Source organism: Hyperolius riggenbachi, chromosome 4 (genome assembly GCF_040937935.1).
Source record: "Hyperolius riggenbachi isolate aHypRig1 chromosome 4, aHypRig1.pri, whole genome shotgun sequence".
In the NCBI taxonomy this organism is placed as follows: Eukaryota; Metazoa; Chordata; class Amphibia; order Anura; family Hyperoliidae; genus Hyperolius; species Hyperolius riggenbachi.
In genome coordinates, this window is record NC_090649.1 from 274134898 (window position 1) to 274153853 (window position 18956).

General features: G+C 43.0%; 1 protein-coding gene across 2 annotated transcripts in view; it reads right to left on the minus strand.

Moving 5' to 3' along the window:
- CD164 (CD164 molecule) overlaps positions 1-18956 on the minus strand; it is a 104688-nt gene that overhangs the window by 60832 nt on the left and 24900 nt on the right. For both annotated transcript variants that reach the window (XM_068279445.1, XM_068279444.1), the window contains exon 2: positions 2046-2120. In XM_068279445.1, coding sequence (XP_068135546.1) covers positions 2046-2120 — 75 coding nt within the window. The remainder of the gene's footprint in view (positions 1-2045; positions 2121-18956) is intronic.

An 18956-nucleotide genomic window follows, 5' to 3' on the forward strand; every position in this document is an offset into this window, starting at 1 on the left:
TGGGGGGTAAGGGACCCCCGTTTAGCCGCGGGATAGCGGCGTTTTAGCAGGGGCACACATGCCCCTGCTGAATATAAGCACTGAAGCGAGATTTATTCTCGCTTCAGTGTCTCTTTAAGGGCTATTTTTGCAATGTATGCTTTGCTCGGGTTGTGTGAGGTCTTGGGAGTGCTGGTCCAGCCTGACCCATGGATTGCCCTTTTTCACAAACCAATCTCACAAGCATCAGAAAATTCTGGGAAGCCACTTCTGTAACGCATCTAATGCTGGGTACACATATTAAGTTTTTCCGCTCGATTTTCCCACCCGATCGTTTTTCCGCTCGATTCTGCACTCGATTCTCTCATCTTCGCTCGTTTTTCTTATCCATTTCCATTCACTTCTATGAGAAATCTGAGCGCAGAATTGATTGGAAGGAATATGGGACATGCCGGTTATTATCTATCGGATCCATCTATCAAGCGGAAAATCGTACCGTGTACCCAGCATAAGGTCCTGTTGGCCAAAACAATGAGATCAGCTCCTCCCACCAGATAAACAAAGTCCACTAAATCTACCGTATATACTCGCAAGCAAGCCGACCCGCATGTAAGCCGACCCCCCCACTTTTACCCCAAAAAACAGTAAAAAATGATTGACCCTCATGTAAGCCGGGGTAGGAAACGCTGGCCGCGTGATCCCCCCAGTATGTCCCAGTATAGCTAGTATAGTGCCCAGTATAGGTAGGTAGTGCTCAGTATAGCAAGTAAAATGCCCCAGTATAGCTAGTATAGTGCTCATTATAGCTAGTATAGTGCTCAGTATAGCTAGTATAGTGCTCATTATAGCTAGTGAAGTGCCCCAGTTTAGCTAGTATAGTGCTCAGTATAGGTAGGTAGTACTCAGTATAGCTAGTAAAATGCCCCAGTATAGCTAGTATAGTGCTCAGTATAGCTAGTATAGTGCTCAGTATAGCTAGTGAAGTGCCCCAGTTTAGCTAGTATAGTGCTCAGTATAGTTAGTATAGTGCCCCCAGTATAGCTAGTATAGTGCCCCCAGTATAGCTAGTATAGTGCCCCCAGTATAGCTAGTATAGTGCCCCCAGTATAGCTAGTATAGTGCCCCCAGTATAGCTAGTATAGTGCCCCCAGTATAGCTAGTATAGTGCCCCCAGTATAGCTAGTATAGTGCCCCATTATAGCTAGTATAGTGCCCCATTATAGCTAGTATAGTGCCCCCAGTATAGCTAGTATAGTGCCCCCAGTATAGCTAGTATAGTGCCCCCAGTATAGCTAGTATAGTGCCCCCAGTATAGCTAGTATAGTGCCCCATTATAGCTAGTATAGTGCCCCATATAGCTAGCATAATGCCCCAGTATGGGTGGGTAGGTGCTGTCCCTCCCCGCTCCCCCTGCGGCCGCCGCTGCTGCTATTACCTCAGGCGGCGGCGCTTCCTCTATCCCCGTCCTCCTCCGGTAGTAACTCATTCACAGCAGCGCGCCTCTCGCTGCTGTGATGACGAGGAAACCATAGAGAGCGGCTTCCTGTAGCGTGATGCCGTTACTATGGGAACCGCTCTCTATGGTTTCCTGCGTCATCACAGCAGCGGGGGGCGCGCTGCTGTGAATGAGTTACCGGAGGAGGACGGGGATAGAGGCAGCGGCGCCGCCTAAGGTAATAGCAGCGGTGGCCGCGGGGGGAGCGGGGAGGGACAGCACCTATCCACCCACCCACCCACACATGACTCGCAAGCAAGCCGACCCCCCAACTTTTGGCCCACTTTTGGGGGGTCAAAAATTCGGCTTGCTTGCGAGTATATACGGTATATTTTTTCTTTTATGTTCTCTTCTGTTATGAAAATTGGTTTGGTTTTTTTTATAAAAAGAAAGAAAATAAAACCAACATGAGGAACAGTGGTACATTTCCATCAATCAAGTGGCTGGCCTACTAACAGATACATAATTTGTAGTGCTTCATACATTACAAAAACTAGCAGTGCAATGGTGGCACAGTTTCAGTGAGATTTGCTGTAATGTGGAGAAATGATGGTTACCATTAGGATCTTACCATTGTTGCACACCATCCAGGCGCAGCCTGATGTATTAAAACAGTCAGCACAGTTTGTTTTATTTCCACAGTCAACTGGAAAAAACCCAAAAAACACTGCATTAGCACACCAAGAACTCACAAAAAAAAGTTCATTATTATTGAATGCTTAATGTGTAAAGTGCAGTAGCTTTTTATAAAGGTTACATTAAAGGTCCCATTTTCATTGCCTTATAAGCCTACAACATAGAAACAGAAAAAAAGCAGACACAGATGAGAAAATGAAGGTCTGCCATGGTTTGCCTCAGAATGGTCAACTGTGTCGCAATATGGATTTGGTTGCATCCACTGCATGAAAGTGGATAGTGACCAAAGCAGGGCTGTGGAGTCGGAGTAATTTTGGGCAGCCGGAGTTGGAGTCGTTGATTTCATCAACTGATGAGTTGGAGTCGGGAGTCGGATGATTTTTGTACAAAATCCACAGCCCTGTTAAGTATTAGACTAAGGAGTCGGAGTCGAAGTCTGAGCCATTTTGGGTACTCGGAGTCGGAGTTGGGAGTTGTGGTTTCATAAACTGAGGAGTCGGAGTTGGAGTCGGAAGCTTTTTGTACCGACTCCACAGCCCTGGACCAAAGTATACCTTCATGTGTTGTCAGCAAAATAAGCAGCTTATTTTTGGACTCCTCCATTATGGGGACAGCTATTTTTTTTTTCATCTAGGGTTTAACCCACACATACATATGCAGTTTTTGCTTTCATTTCAGTGGACCGTCTGCTGCCAGGCAAACAAAGTTCATATTAAATTATTACTGATAGAGCAGACAGATATCGTTACCTGCCCTCCATGATTAATTCAGAATATCCAATAAAACAATAAATCAATTACCTCCAGCAATACATTAATACTATTCACTCATACACATTATGCATATAAAATATAAAATATGAGCAAATCATTAACTCTAAAACATAAAATTATGACAACTATGCAGAGTACGCCTATTCTCTGTTGAAAAAACCTTCAGAAAAATATAAAATATCAGTCATGTGCTCTTCACGTGACTTTCATGCTCCTTCCTTCCAGCTTGAGAGGAAGAAGCATTGGAGTTATGTGAAGCTAGATGTGGACCGCAACCTGAAGACCCTGTCCACCACCTTGGAACTGAAGTGTGGTGTTCGGCATAATTTGGGCTTCTGAATGCAGGATCCAGAACTCTACGTCAACACTACTGTTTGGACTGAAATTTTGTTCCAATGAAAGAAGGCAATTGGATGCAACATGAAATTGGCTCCTGAACTCTGCATACCCACAAAACTCAGTTGTCATTACATGGCGGGTCATTACATTTCCTTTTGAGCAATACCAGTTGCCTGGCTGCCCTCCTGATCCTCTTCCTCTAATACTTTTAGCTATTGACCCTGAACAAGCATGCAGATCAGGTGTTTCTGACACTATTGTCAGATCTGAGGAGATTAGCTGCATGCTTGTTACTGGTGTTATTCAAATACTACTGCAGCCAAACAGATCAGCAGGGTGGGCAGGCAATTAGTATTATTGTTTAAAGGGGAAATAAATATGGCATCCTCCATATTCTTCTCACTTCAGTTGTACTTTACATCAACATTGCGGCCAACTTGTAGAAGGTAGGCTCTGCATACAATAGAGCCTTTCTGGTCCTCGGTCCATCTCATCATTCTAGCACTGTCCCCCGTTGAAGTTCTTTGACCGACTGTCTTTGGCAGTCTCGGGCAGCCTTCTGAAGTACCCACATCCCCAAGTGTCTCCTTCTGAAGGCTGCCAGAGGAGTGCCGAAGAAATATTCAGCCTAGCAGGCTGAATAACTTTAACGTAGTACAGTGCTGGAAGATGGGACGGACATGAAAGGCTCTATGGCAGGGGTCTCAAACTCAATTTACCTGGGGGCCGCAGGAGGCAAAGTCAGGATGAGGCTGGGCCGCATAAGGGATTTCACAATCAGCAACCCAACCCCGTCCCTTGCATTGATTTTTATTTCAAAATCAAATTCACACTGAAGCAAACTATTTTGCCTATTTTACCTTATAGTTCGCTTCAGTGCTCCCATTACAAGTAATCCGCCTGGTCCCCGCTGCAAAACGAGGGCTGCAGAGCCCTCAAATCGCCCAAGGGGCAATTCGCCGGCATTTCCTGGAAGGGGCAGAGCTGAAAGCTCTGTTCCTCCTGACGTCAATCGCGGCGCATCGCCGCCTCTGCCCGCCCCTCTCACCCTTCCTTCACAGAAAGGGGCAGGGAGAGGCGGCGATCCGTGTGGCGATTTACGTCAGGAGGGGCACAGCTGAAGCTGAAAGCTCTGCCCCTTTCAGGAAATGCCGTCGGATTGCCCCCCGGGCGATTTGGGGGCTCTGCAGCCCTCGTTTAGCGGCGGGATGCGGCGGATTACTTGGGAGCAGTGAAGCGAACTATAAGGAAGCTTTTGCCGGCGCAGGCCACAAAATATTGTATCGTGGGCCGCAAATGGCCCGCGGGCCGCGAGTTTGAGACCCCTGCTCTATGGTAACCAGAGCCTTCCCTCTACATAGGCAAGTATCTAACATGAATGACCGTTTCCTCATGTCAAGTTCACGTTAAGGAGCCCCAAGTGCAGCATAAATTTTACTGTGGCTGGTTAATGTGTGGCAAAATCGATAAGAGGGGGAGGGTGGAGCAAAACATGGTTTTCTGTCAAATCTCTATTTGGGGGTTCCATCAAAACTCAAACGTCAGCTAAACAAAGTGGGAGTATTCAGAGCTTACATACATACATACAGTGGTGTGAAAAACTATTTGCCCTCTTCCTGATTTCTTATTCATTTGCATGTTTGTCACACTTAAATGTTTCTGCTCATCAAAAACCGTTAACTATTAGTCAAAGATAACATAATTGAACACAAAATGCAGTTTTAAATGATGGTTTTTATTATTTAGTGAGAAAAAAAACAAACCTCAAAACCTACATGGCCCTGTGTGAAAAAGTGATTGCCCCCCTTGTTAAAAACATAACTTAACTGGTTCATCACACCTGAGTTCAATTTCTGTAGTCACCCCCAGGCCTGATTACTGCCACACCTGTTTCAATCAAGAAATCACTTAAATAGGAGCTATCTGACACAGAGAAGTAGACCAAAAGCATCTCAAAAGCTAGACATCATGCCAAGATCCAAAGAAATTCAGGAACAAATGAGAACAAAAGTAATTGAGATCTATCAGTCTGGTAAAGGTTATAAAGCCATTTTTAAAGCTTTGGGACTCCAGCGAACCACAGTGAGAGCCGTTATCCACAAATGGCAAAAACATGGAACAGTGGTGAACCTTCCCAGGAGTGGCCGGCCGACCAAAATTACCCCAAGAGCGCAGAGAAAACTCAAACGATTTTGGGATTGCTGCAGAAATCTCCAGACAATTCATAAAGCAAATTTCAGTTCTGTTGTGCTCTCCAATATTGACAATGCCCTTCAAAACATAGATCCCTAGATAGTGTAATAAGTCTTTCCAGTTCCACCTGCAGATAGCAATCCCCCTCGTGAATGTAAAAACTTGCTCTCATTCCATGGACCCCCATGTATCAGCAGCTCCCCAAATGTAATCCACCTCAATACTCAGGTAGGGCTTGACCTTTATAAATATATGCAGGCATACCACTCTTTTGCATTGAGTTTTACACAGACCACTTCTTGAAAAGTTTTAATTCAAATAGATTCATAGAAGAAGAAAAAATAAAAAAAAATAGCCTAACAAGTTTTTACAGAACACTCCTGCTGTTTGCTATATTTTGCAATTTCATAATCAAGGCGTATATCAGGTACATCAATAATCTACTTAACCCTTCTAGCATTATGGATGAGCCTGGCTCATCCAGCAAGAAAATGCTGAAAGCGGTATGGACGAGCCAGACTCGTCCATGCCGCCAGAAAGATACCTAGCTGCTCTGCCCCGCCGGCTCCACTTCAGTGGGATTCCCTAGGATGGCTGGATGCCCTCCGATCTCTTCCACTCCTCCCCACCCTCAGATCATCACCTCCGGTTCCCATGCTTAAGGGCATCTCTCCAGCGGCAGCCGCACAACCCTCCTCCATTGCGTACAGATAATAGGATAACAGAGGCGCCAATAGGATATAAAACACTAAAAGAACTTAAAAACCCATCTTGGTATTAGAGGAGGCAGTGGTGGACTCACCCCCTCCAAGCAGAACACACAACTGTGGATTTTCAGTCAAAACAATTTTATTGGATACTCCAAATAAAGTGCAACGCGTTTCACGGGATACAAACTCGCTTCATCAGGCAATAACAGATAGGAGTAAACAGCATCTGCCAGTATCATCAACACTGAGCGCCTCTGAGTGTTGATGATACTGGCAGATGCTGTTTACTCCTATCTGTTATTGCCTGATGAAGCGGGTTTGTATCCCGTGAAATGCGTTGCACTTTATTTGGAGTATCCAATAAAATTGTTTTGACTGAAAATCCACAGTTGTGTGTTCTGCTTGGAGGGGGTGAGTCCACCACTGCCTCCTCTAATACCAAGATGGGTTTTTAAGTTCTTTTAGTGTTTTTTATCCTATTGGCGCCTCTGTTATCCTATTATCTACATCAGGTCCACCCTTGGTGGAGGGTTGTACCCTTCCTTCTTCAACTACAGAGAGCGACTTTTTAATCCTGAGTGGGGTCAGGACAATCTTCCCACCTGCTTTGACAGTGGTTGCCTACTTGGTAACCCTGGTTTGTGAGTATTAAATTTATATTATTACTCTATCAATTATACCTTACCAGTACATACTACACTATATTGGGCTCTTGGTGTTCTCTCTTTTTCTCATCCATTGCGTACAGCTCCAATCTCTGTACAGTATCGGGACGCCGCTTGATGAAGTCATCAAGCCACGTCCTGGTACTGTACACAGACCTGAGCTGTACGCGATGGAGGAGGGTATGTGGCTGCTGCTGGAGGCCCGGGTGAGCAAATCCTATTTCTCCTAAGCCAAACAAAACAGACAAATGATAAGCGCTCAAGGATGCACCTGAATTGTAAGCCATCAGCGGCAATGCAGAGCCCCCTAGGGCTGAATACATGCCTCTAATGCAAAACAGATGCAAAATTATGTGCTAACTCTAATCTAAAAATTTGAGAGTGAATTTAAAACAGTGAAGGCAGCTAGCCACTAGTATACTTACATTCAAGTTTGCACAGTGGGAGACATGGCAGCGCTTTCAAACAACCTCATACCTGAATGATTTAACTGCAATGGTGAGCAGAGCTCCAGAAACTGGACTAAATTACACACCCAGCATACACTGCAGGCAAAGAGAGGGAGGGGGAATTAGTGATTAAGCTGCATCAGTGGGCAGAGCTCCAGAAACTGGACTATATTGCACACCCTGCATCACTATAGACCAAGGGGGGGTGTTAGCTTCAGTGATAATTAGTGCACAAATTATGACCTATTAGGTCATAATTTGTGCACTAATTATCACTGAAGCTAACACCCCCCCTTGGTCTATAGTGATGCAGGGTGTGCAATATAGTCCAGTTTCTGGAGCTCTGCCCACTGATGCAGCTTAATCACTAATTCCCCCTCCCTCTCTTTGCCTGCAGTGTATGCTGGGTGTGTAATTTATTTCTCCTAAGCACCAGGGATCTCTGGGAGGGAGGGGGAATCAAATTAATGTGCATCTATAGCTGGCTTTATATACCTGGCAGCCTATACTGCGCATCCATACCTGGCAGCCTATACTGCGCATCCATACCTGGCAGCCTATACTGCGCATCCATACCTGGCAGCCTATACTGCGCATCCATACCTGGCAGCCTATACTGCGCATCCATACCTGGCAGCCTATACTGCGCATCCATACCTGGCAGCCTATACTGCGCATCAATACCTGGCAGCCTGTACTGCGCATCCATACCTGGCAGCCTATACTGCGCATCCATACCTGGCAGCCTGTACTGCGCATCCATACCTGGCAGCCTATACTGCGCATCCATACCTGGCAGCCTATACTGCGCATCCATACCTGGCAGCCTATACTGCGCATCCATACCTGGCAGCCTATACTGCGCATCCATACCTGGCAGCCTATACTGCGCATCCATACCTGGCAGCCTATACTGCGCATCCATACCTGGCAGCCTATACTGCGCATCCATACCTGGCAGCCTATACTGCGCATCCATACCTGGCAGCCTATACTGCGCATCCATACCTGGCAGCCTATACTGCGCATCCATACCTGGCAGCCTATACTGCGCATCCATACCTGGCAGCCTATACTGCGCATCCATACCTGGCAGCCTATACTGCGCACCCATACCTGGCAGCCTATACTGCGCATCCATACCTGGCTTATTTATACCTGGCGACCTATACAGCACATCCAAACCTGCCTTATTTTTAACCGGCGACCTATACGGCGGCATCTATACCTGCCAACCTATACGGCGGCATCTATACCTGCCGACCTATACGGCGGCATCTATACCTGCCGACCTATACGGCGGCATCTATACCTGCCGACCTATACGGCGGCATCTATACCTGCCGACCTATACGGCGGCATCTATACCTGCCGACCTATACGGCGGCATCTATACCTGCCGACCTATACGGCGGCATCTATACCTGCCGACCTATACGGCCGCATCTATACCTGCCGACCTATACGGCCGCATCTATACCTGCCGACCTATACGGCCGCATCTATACCTGCCGACCTATACGGTCGCATCTATACCTGCCGACCTATACGGCGGCATCTATACCTGCCGACCTATACGGCGGCATCTATACCTGCCGACCTATACGGCGGCATCTATACCTGCCGACCTATACGGCGGCATCTATACCTGCCGACCTATACGGCGGCATCTATACCTGCCGACCTATACGGCGGCATCTATACCTGCCGACCTATACGGCGGCATCTATACCTGCCGACCTATACGGCGGCATCTATACCTGCCGACCTATACTGCGGCATCTATACCTGCCGACCTATACTGCGGCATCTGACCTACACTGGGGGAGACTTGGTGGGGTGTTATACTCACCGTTGTCGTGCTGATCCCTCGTCGTGTACCTCTGATAGCTTCCACAGTGTCTTCTTCCATGTCACTTGGCGGATTTGCTTCTCCCTCGGGTAATGACATGTTCCCCGGCGATCGGTGTTGATGACGTCAAGGTCAAGCAGCGTCATCAACATCTCGCGGCAAACACTTTTTTTTATTGAATCCAATACATTAATCTGTATTGAATTCAATATTTAAAAAAAACTGATTACAAAAAATAAATAAATTATGTTTGAAAATTATTTGAAATTAATTTAACCACTTTTTACACAAAAATCCTGGGGAAATTGAACGCTAGGAAGGATTAGCGATGTTCACCTCTCCATGCCGAGTGTCCAGCGTCATCTCGCTGCCTCTCTAACGCTTACTAACTGTATACCGGCCGGTGTACGCCAAGTGGGAGGACATCAGAAGTGCTGGCTCCAACCTACCCATTTCGTCCTCACTTCCGGACTAGTCAGGGACTATGGAGCCAGCGGTCTACCGGTAGTTTTTTTTTTTTTTTTTTTAAGGCCCCGTTCACACTTGTGTTTTGGCATGCAAACGGACCGGATCCGGATCGTATCAGGACCTGATCCGGATTGGAACCGTACGGTTCCGATCCGGACCGTTTGCATCAGGACTGTTTCAGGCTGCCATCCGGATCTGGATCGTAAAAAAATAACAAAATACCTTTAAAGTTGTTAGGGTCAGCAGAAGGTTCACCTGTACAACAAGTCCTCTGCTGTAGGCCTCACCTCCACCTCCGACATACTGCCAAACAGCTCCAGCACGTGTGTCACTGCTGCTCCACTCCAGATATGCTGGGCCCATGTGTCCCCATCCGAAATGGCCACTATGATACGCATAGGAAGTGGGGTAGAACGTCAGGTGTTTGTCTCCAGTGTGTTCTGTGCTTCCGTTCCCCATAGGTTTCTATATCCGCAAGGTGCAGTCAGGATCCGGTCCGGGTGCGTGGGCCAGATGATCCTGACCCAAAAAATAGCGCATGTTGGAAAAGCCTCCGGAGTCCAGATCCGATCCGGCTCCGTTCTGTACGGAACGTACGCATGTGAACGTCCGCATAGCCTTTGCATTGCTATGCGGAACGTACGTTCCGTTTGTACAGTATATGGTCCGGATCCGATCAGGCGGATCCGGACAGGGAACGCTAATGTGAACCGGGCCTTAGACTTCTGAAATTGAATAATGGTCCGCCCTTCCTCCCATTGCTACAAACTTCATATTCAGCATCTGCTCGTGTTCTGTAAAGATTCGATTACTCTATCAAATCGAGAGGGAATCGAGTGTGTTCCAGAATTCCCCATCGATGAAAAGTGGCAGATTTTATGTCAAATCGACCAGCTTAGTCAATTGAGCAGGATGCAAGATATCGGTCGATCGCACAGGAAGTCAGCTACTGTTTTTGCATTCAGAGCATTGGAGACAAACATTGTTAACGTTTTAATCCTTAGAAGAACTTCAGAATTCTAAAGTTAAAGACAGGCTGTTAATTAACTGCACGTGAAAATAACTACAGAGAAGGTAACTTAAGGACTGAAGTGATAAGATAACTCTCTCTCTGTGAAAACTTATCTTCACCTTAATAAGACAAGATCGATATGTGCTGGTAAGTTTTCTCTTGCCTCATCACCAGCATGAGCTTAGTGAATTGAATGTGTTGGGACACTAACTTTTAAGCATTAGCGTACCTCTGGTTTTTTTTATGTACACCAGAGATGCAGTTTAAAGCGGAATATAACCCTGCATTTCAACTTTGCTCTAAAATATTATTTACAGCATATTATATGCAAAAAGCATTTTTTTTTACTAGACCAGCATTGGAAGGGTTAAACACAGACGTTTCAAGTTCCTGGAGAGATATGCAGAAGTTCAGATTGTTACATTCTATGTATCTATTGATAAACAGTTACACACTCTTTGGCAGTCCTTCAAGCTCCTTCTCAGTCAGAGAGATGAGTCATTCAACACTTAGATACATTTCTGTAAACAAAATGTATCTCTTTTCAGCTTCGGATGCATCTGCAGAAATCTAAGGAACTTTAAAGCCCTGTGTAACCCTTCCAATGCTGGTCTAGTAAAAAAAAATGCTGGTTGCATATAATATACTGTAAATAATGTTTTAGAGCAAAGTTGAAATGCAGGGTTATATTCCGCTTTAAGTAAACTTATGCTGGGAATACACTGAGATTTTTCAGCAGATTTGCTGCCAAATCGATTTTCCGATTGTTTTTCTGATCAATTTTCATTCACTTCTATGATAAATCGATCAGAAAAATGATCGAAAATCAGATCGGACATGTCAGAAATTATCTATCGACCCATCTATCTGCCAAAAAAATCTCATGGTGTATTGCCAGCATTATGATATGTCTGTAGAGTAGATATTAAAGGATACCCGAACTGACACGTGACATGATGAGATAGACGTGTGTACAGTGCCTAGCACACAAATACCTATGCTGTGTTCCTTTTTTTTCTTTCTCTGTCTGAAATAGTTAAATATCAGGTATGTAAGTGGCTGACTCAGTCCTGACTCAGACAGGAAGTGACTACAGCATGACTCTCACTGATAAGAAATTCCAACTATAAAACACTTTCCTAGCAGAAAATGGCTTCTGAGAGCAAGAAAGAGATAAAAAAGGGGAATTTCTTATCAGTGAGGGTCACACTGTAGTCACTTCCTGTCTGAATCAGGACTGAGTCAGCCACTTACATAGAGTAAAATATATCAGGTATGTAAGTGGCTGACTCAGTCCTGATTCAGACAGGAAGTGACTACAGTGTGACCCTCACTGATAAGAAATTCCCCATTTTTATCTCTTTCTTGCTCTCAGAAGCCATTTTCTGCTAGGAAAGTGTTTTATAGTTGGAATTTCTTATCAGTGAGAGTCATGCTGTAGTCACTTCCTGTCTGAATCAGGACTGAGTCAGCCACTTACATACCTGATATATTTTACTCTTTCAGGCAGAGAAAGAAAAAAAAAGGAACACAGCATAGTTATTTGTGTGCTAGGCACTGTACATACACGTCTATCTCATGTCACATGTTACGTCGGGTATCCTTTAAATGGCAATCAAAACCCTTATAACAGTACTTGTAGATGGTACAACCAGGAACAAAGAACATCCATCAGGCCCTAGGGCGGAGACAATCTAACTGGTGGTACATCATAAGGTGCCCATACACTTAAACGGCGGCGGCAGCACCACCACAGATTGTGATCGGTTTCATGCTGAAATCGATTCACAATCTGTTTGCAGTACAGGCAGCCATACGATCCCTCTCTGATCAGATTCAGAGAGGGATCTATTTGTCGAATCTGATGGCAAATCGACCAGTGTATGGCCACCTATAGATAATTTCCAACATGTTGGAAATCATCTATCTGCCTAGCAATTAGGCATTGTTCTACTCAGCAGGAGATAACCAGAAGACAATGCACCAGAGATAGAGACCAGTCTCTACCAGTACTTTACAGAAAATCTTACAGAAAATCTAACAGACAATTAATTGTATGGTGTGTACTAGGCATAAAGCCCCATCTACACAATATGATTCTTTGTGCGATTCGATTACAATTCTATTTACGATCCGATTAAATATGACATGTCCGATTTGATTCAATTCGATTTGCCATTGTTTTGCAACCAGGATCGAATCGAATCCCGGTCGGACATGACAGATTTAATCAGATCGTAAATATAATCGTAATCGAATCGCACAAGAATCGTATCGTGTAGATTGTAGATTAAGAGTGATGTGCAGGTACTCTGCAGGAGAATGAGGGGATTCTTCCTCGATAACACATTCTTCATGCACATTCTGAACAAGGTTGTGGTGATAGACAACATCTCTGTGTTTAGTGTGCACAACATTCTCAGTGGATTCACAACAGCTCTGCGGGGAGTGCATATGTACTGCTGTGTAACTTAATTTATAGTCACCAAACCCGATTTTGACAACATATCATCTGATTTCATGAGCAAAGGCATGCATTTGCATACAAAATGTGCATTGACGCAGAATATTTGCATCTCATTGACCATCACTAGAAGTAACAACTACACATCATGCGAAAGTTTGGGCAACCTAGTTAATTGTCATGATTTTGCTGTATAAATCGTTTTGCGATAAAAAATGTCAGGTAAATATATCATATAGGAGACACACACACACACAGTCATATTTGAGAAACGAAATTAAGTTTATTGGATTTACAGAAAGTGTACCATAATTGTTTAACCACTTAAGGACCAGGGGATTTTTCAGTGATCGGTGTTGCGTGGGCTCTACAGCCCGCAGCACCGCTCAGGAGTGCAGCAGGGCGATCAGACTACCCCCCTTTTTCCCCACTAGGGGGATGTCCTGCTGGGGGGGGGGGGGGCGGTCTGATCGCCGCCGGCTGCATTTGCTTAGCGGGGGGCTCTTCAAAGCCCCCCTCCGCAGCGTTCTCCGCCATCTCCACCGTTCCCTCCCTCTCTCTTCCCCTCTGAGCTGCGCAGGGCGGTTAACCGTCCTGCGCCTGATAGGATAGGCTTCTGCGCTGCTGCGCAGCAGCGCTGTATTGATGTAAACAGTGGGGATTTCTTCCCCGCGTGTTTACATTATGCGTGCGAGCCGCGATCGGCGGCTCGCACACTGTTCACGGAGGCAGCCTCCGTGAACTGGCATGGAAAGGCCGCTCCTAAAAAAATATTTAGTAGATCCTCCTCTTGCAAAAATTACAGCCTCTAAACGCTTCCTGTAGGTTCCAATGAGAGTCTGGATTCTGGTTGAAGGTATTTTGGACCATTCCTCTTTACAAAACATCTCTAGTTAATACAGGTTTGATGGCTTCCTAGCATGGATAGCTCTCTTTAACTCACACCACAGATTTTTAATTATAATCAAGTCTGGGGACTGAGATGGCCATTCCAGAACGTTGTACTTGTTCCTCTGCATGAATGCCTTAGTGGATTTTGAGCAGTGTTTAGGGTCGCTGTCTTGTTGAAAGAACCAGCCCGGCGCAGCTTCAGCTTTGTCACAGATTCCTGGACCTTGGTCTCCAGAATCTGCTGATACTGAGTTGAACCCATGCATCCTTCAACTTTGACAAGATTCCCAGTCCCTGCACTGGCCACACAGCCCCACAGCATGATGGAACCACCACCATATTTTACTGTAGGTAGCAGGTGTTTTTCTTGGAATGCTGTGCTGTTTTTCCTCAATGCATAACACCCCTTGTTATACCCAAAATAACACCCCTTGTTATACCCAAATAACTGTTCACCTTATTCCAAAATGAAGCTGGCTTGCCCAAATGTGCTTTAGGATACCTCAAGTGGCTCTGTTTGTGCTGTGGGTGGAGAAAAGGCTTCCTCTGCATCACTCTCGCATACAGCATCTCATTCTGTAAAGTGCGCCGAATGGTTGAACGATGCATAGTGATTCCATCTGCAGCAAAATTATGTTGTAGGTTTTTGGTGCTGGTCTGTGGGTTGACTGACTGTTCTCAGCATTCGTCGCTTCTGTTTATCTGAGATTTTTCGTAGTCTGCCACTTTGAGCCTTAACTTGAACTGAGCCTGTGGTCTTCCCTTAACCACTTGCCGACCGCACGCTTATACCGTGCGTCGGCAAAGTGGCAGCTGCAGGACCAGCGACGCAGTACTGCGTCGCCAGCTGCAGGCTGATTAATCAGGAAACAGCCGCTCACGCGAGCGGCTGCTTCCTGTCAATTCACGGCGGGGGGCTCCGTGAATAGCCTGCGGGCCGCCGATGGCGGCTCGCAGGCTAAATGTAAACACACGCGGATGACGTCAGCGCGCCGCCGTGAGGCGCATTTTGGAGCACAGAAGAAGCCCGACCTGGCCACCAGCCTGGCCAGGTCGGGCACGCCACCAGAGACCACCGGGAGCCTGCGGAGCGGCGCCGAGGGCACCTCCTGCCTGCCACGGGCTGGAGGAGGCCCCAGGTAAGTGGATGCAGATTTTTATTTTATTTTTTTATTCGTCCCTGAACCTTCCCTTTAACTTGAACTGAGCCTGTGGTCTTCCATTTCCTCAATATACTCCTAACTGTGGAAACAGCTGATATCTCTGAGATAGCTTTCTGTATCCTTCCCCTAGACCTTGATGGTGAACAATCTTTGTCTTCAGGTCATTTGAGAGTTGTTTTGAGACCTCCAGGTTTGTACTCTTCAGAGAAAATCAAAAGGAGGGTAACTTACAATTGACCCCCTTAAATACTCTTTTCTCATAATTAGATTCACCTGTGTATGTATTTCAGGGGTCACTGAGCTTACCAAGCCAATTGGAGTTCCAATAATTAGTTCTAAAGGTTTTGGCATTAATAAAATGAAATTTATGCACCTACCTCATTTTAAACAATTATTACACACTTTCTGTAAATCCAAGAAACTTCATTTCTCTTCTCAAATATCACTGTGTCTCCTATATTATATATGTAACTGACATTTTTTATCATAACAACCAACGATTTATACAGGAAAATCATGACGATTAACAAAGTTGCCCAAACTTGTATGTATGTGCGTGCATGTATGTGCGTGTATGTATGTATGTGCGTGCGTGCGTGCATGGATGTATGTATGTGCGTGCGTGCGTGCATGGATGTATGTATGTATGTGCGTGCATGGATGTATGTTTATATGTGCGTATGTATGTGCGTATGTACGTATGTATGTGCATATGTACGTATGTATGTGCGTATGCATGTATGTATGTGCGCATGCATGTATGTATGTGCGTATGCATGTATGTATGTGCGTATGCATGTATGTATGTGCGTATGCATGTATGTATGTGCGTATGTATGTATGTATGTATGTATGTGCATATGTATGTATGTATGTATGTATGTGCATATGTATGTATGTATGTATGTGCATATATATGTATGTATGTATGTGCATATATATGTATGTATGTATGTGAATATATATGTATGTATGTATGTGCATATATATGTATGTATGTATGTGCATATATATGTATGTATGTATGTGAATATATATGTATGTATGTATGTGAATATATATGTATGTATGTATGTGAATATATATGTATGTATGTATGTGAATATATATGTATGTATGTATGTGAATATATATGTATGTATGTATGTGAATATATATGTATGTATGTATGTGAATATATATGTATGTATGTATGTGCATATGTATGTATGTGCATATGTATGTATGTGCATATGTATGTATGTGCATATGTATGTATGTGCATATGTATGTATGTGCATATGTATGTATGTGCATATGTATGTATGTGCATATGTATGTATGTGCATATGTATGTATGTGCATATGTATGTATGTGCATATGTATGTATGTGCATATGTATGTATGTGCATATGTATGTATGTGCATATGTATGTATGTGCATATGTATGTATGTGCATATGTATGTATGTGCATATGTATGTATGTGCATATGTATGTATGTGCATATGTATGTATGTGCATATGTATGTATGTGCATATGTATGTATGTGCATATGTATGTATGTGCATATGTATGTATGTGCATATGTATGTATGTGCATATGTATGTATGTGCATATGTATGTATGTGCATATGTATGTATGTGCATATGTATGTATGTGCATATGTATGTATGTGCATATGTATGTATGTGCATATGTATGTATGTGCATATGTATGTATGTGCATATGTATGTATGTATGTATGTGCATATGTATGTATGTATGTGCGTATGTATGTATGTATGTGCGTATGTATGTGCATATGTATGTATGTATGTGCATATGTATGTATGTATGTATGTATGTGCATATGTATGTATGTATGTATGTATGTGCATATGTATGTATGTATGTATGTATGTATGTATGTATGTATGTGCATATGTATGTATGTATGTATGTATGTGCATATGTATGTATGTATGTATGTATGTGCATATGTATGTATGTATGTATGTATGTATGTGCATATGTATGTATGTATGTATGTGCATATGTATGTATGTATGTATGTATGTATGTATGTATGTATGTATGTATGTATGTGCATATGTATGTATGTATGTATGTATGTATGTGCATATGTATGTATGTGCATATGTATGTATGTATGTATGTGCATATGTATGTATGTGCATATGTATGCATGTATGTATGTGCATATGTATGTATGTATGTATGTATGTATGTGCATATGTATGTATGTATGTATGTATGCATGTATGTATGTGCATATGTATGCATGTATGTATGTGCATATGTATGTATGTATGTATGTATGTGCATATGTATGTATGTATGTATGTGCATATGTATGTATGTATGTATGTATGTATGTGCGTATGTATGTATGTATGTATGTGCGTATGTATGTATGTATGTGCGTATGTATGTATGTGCGTATGTATGTATGTATGTGCGTATGTATGTATGTATGTATGTGCGTATGTATGTATGTGCGTATGTATGTATGTGCGTATGTATGTATGTATGTATGTATGTATGTATGTGCGTATGTATGTATGTGCGTATGTATGTATGTATGTATGTATGTATGTGCATATGTATGTATGTATGTATGTATGTATGTATGTATGTATGTATGTATGTATGTGCATATGTATGTATGTATGTATGTATGTGCATATGTATGTATGTATGTATGTATGTATGTATGTGCATATAAATGGTATCATCCTGATTCAAAACTTCTTGCTTGTGCATATGTATGTATGTGCATATGTATGTATGTATGTGCATATGTATGTATGTATGTGCATATGTATGTATGTATGTATGTGCATATGTATGTATGTATGTATGTATGTATGTATGTATGTATGTGCATATGTATGTATGTATGTATGTATGTATGTATGTATGTATGTATGTATGTGCATATGTATGTATGTATGTATGTGCATATGTATGTATGTATGTATGTGCATATGTATGTATGTATGTATGTGCATATGTATGTATGTATGTATGTGCATATGTATGTATGTATGTATGTGCATATGTATGTATGTATGTATGTATGTGCATATGTATGTATGTATGTATGTATGTATGTGCATATGTATGTATGTATGTATGTATGTATGTGCATATGTATGTATGTATGTATGTATGTATGTGCATATGTATGTATGTATGTATGTATGTATGTATGTGCATATGTATGTATGTATGTATGTATGTGCATATGTATGTATGTATGTATGTATGTGCATATGTATGTATGTATGTATGTATGTATGTATGTGCGTATGTATGTATGTGCATATGTATGTATGTGCATATGTATGTATGTGCATATGTATGTATGTGCATATGTATGTATGTGCATATGTATGTATGTGCATATGTATGTATGTGCATATGTATGTATGTGCATATGTATGTATGTGCATATGTATGTATGTGCATATGTATGTATGTGCATATGTATGTATGTGCATATGTATGTATGTGCATATGTATGTATGTGCATATGTATGTATGTGCATATGTATGTATGTGCATATGTATGTATGTGCATATGTATGTATGTGCATATGTATGTATGTGCATATGTATGTATGTGCATATGTATGTATGTGCATATGTATGTATGTGCGTGCATATGTATGTATGTGCGTGCATATGTATGTATGTGCGTGCATATGTATGTATGTATGTGCATATGTATGTATGTATGTATGTATGTGCGTATGTATGTATGTATGTGCGTATGTATGTATGTATGTGCATATGTATGTATGTATGTGCATATGTATGTATGTATGTATGTATGTATGTGCATATGTATGTATGTATGTATGTGCATATGTATGTA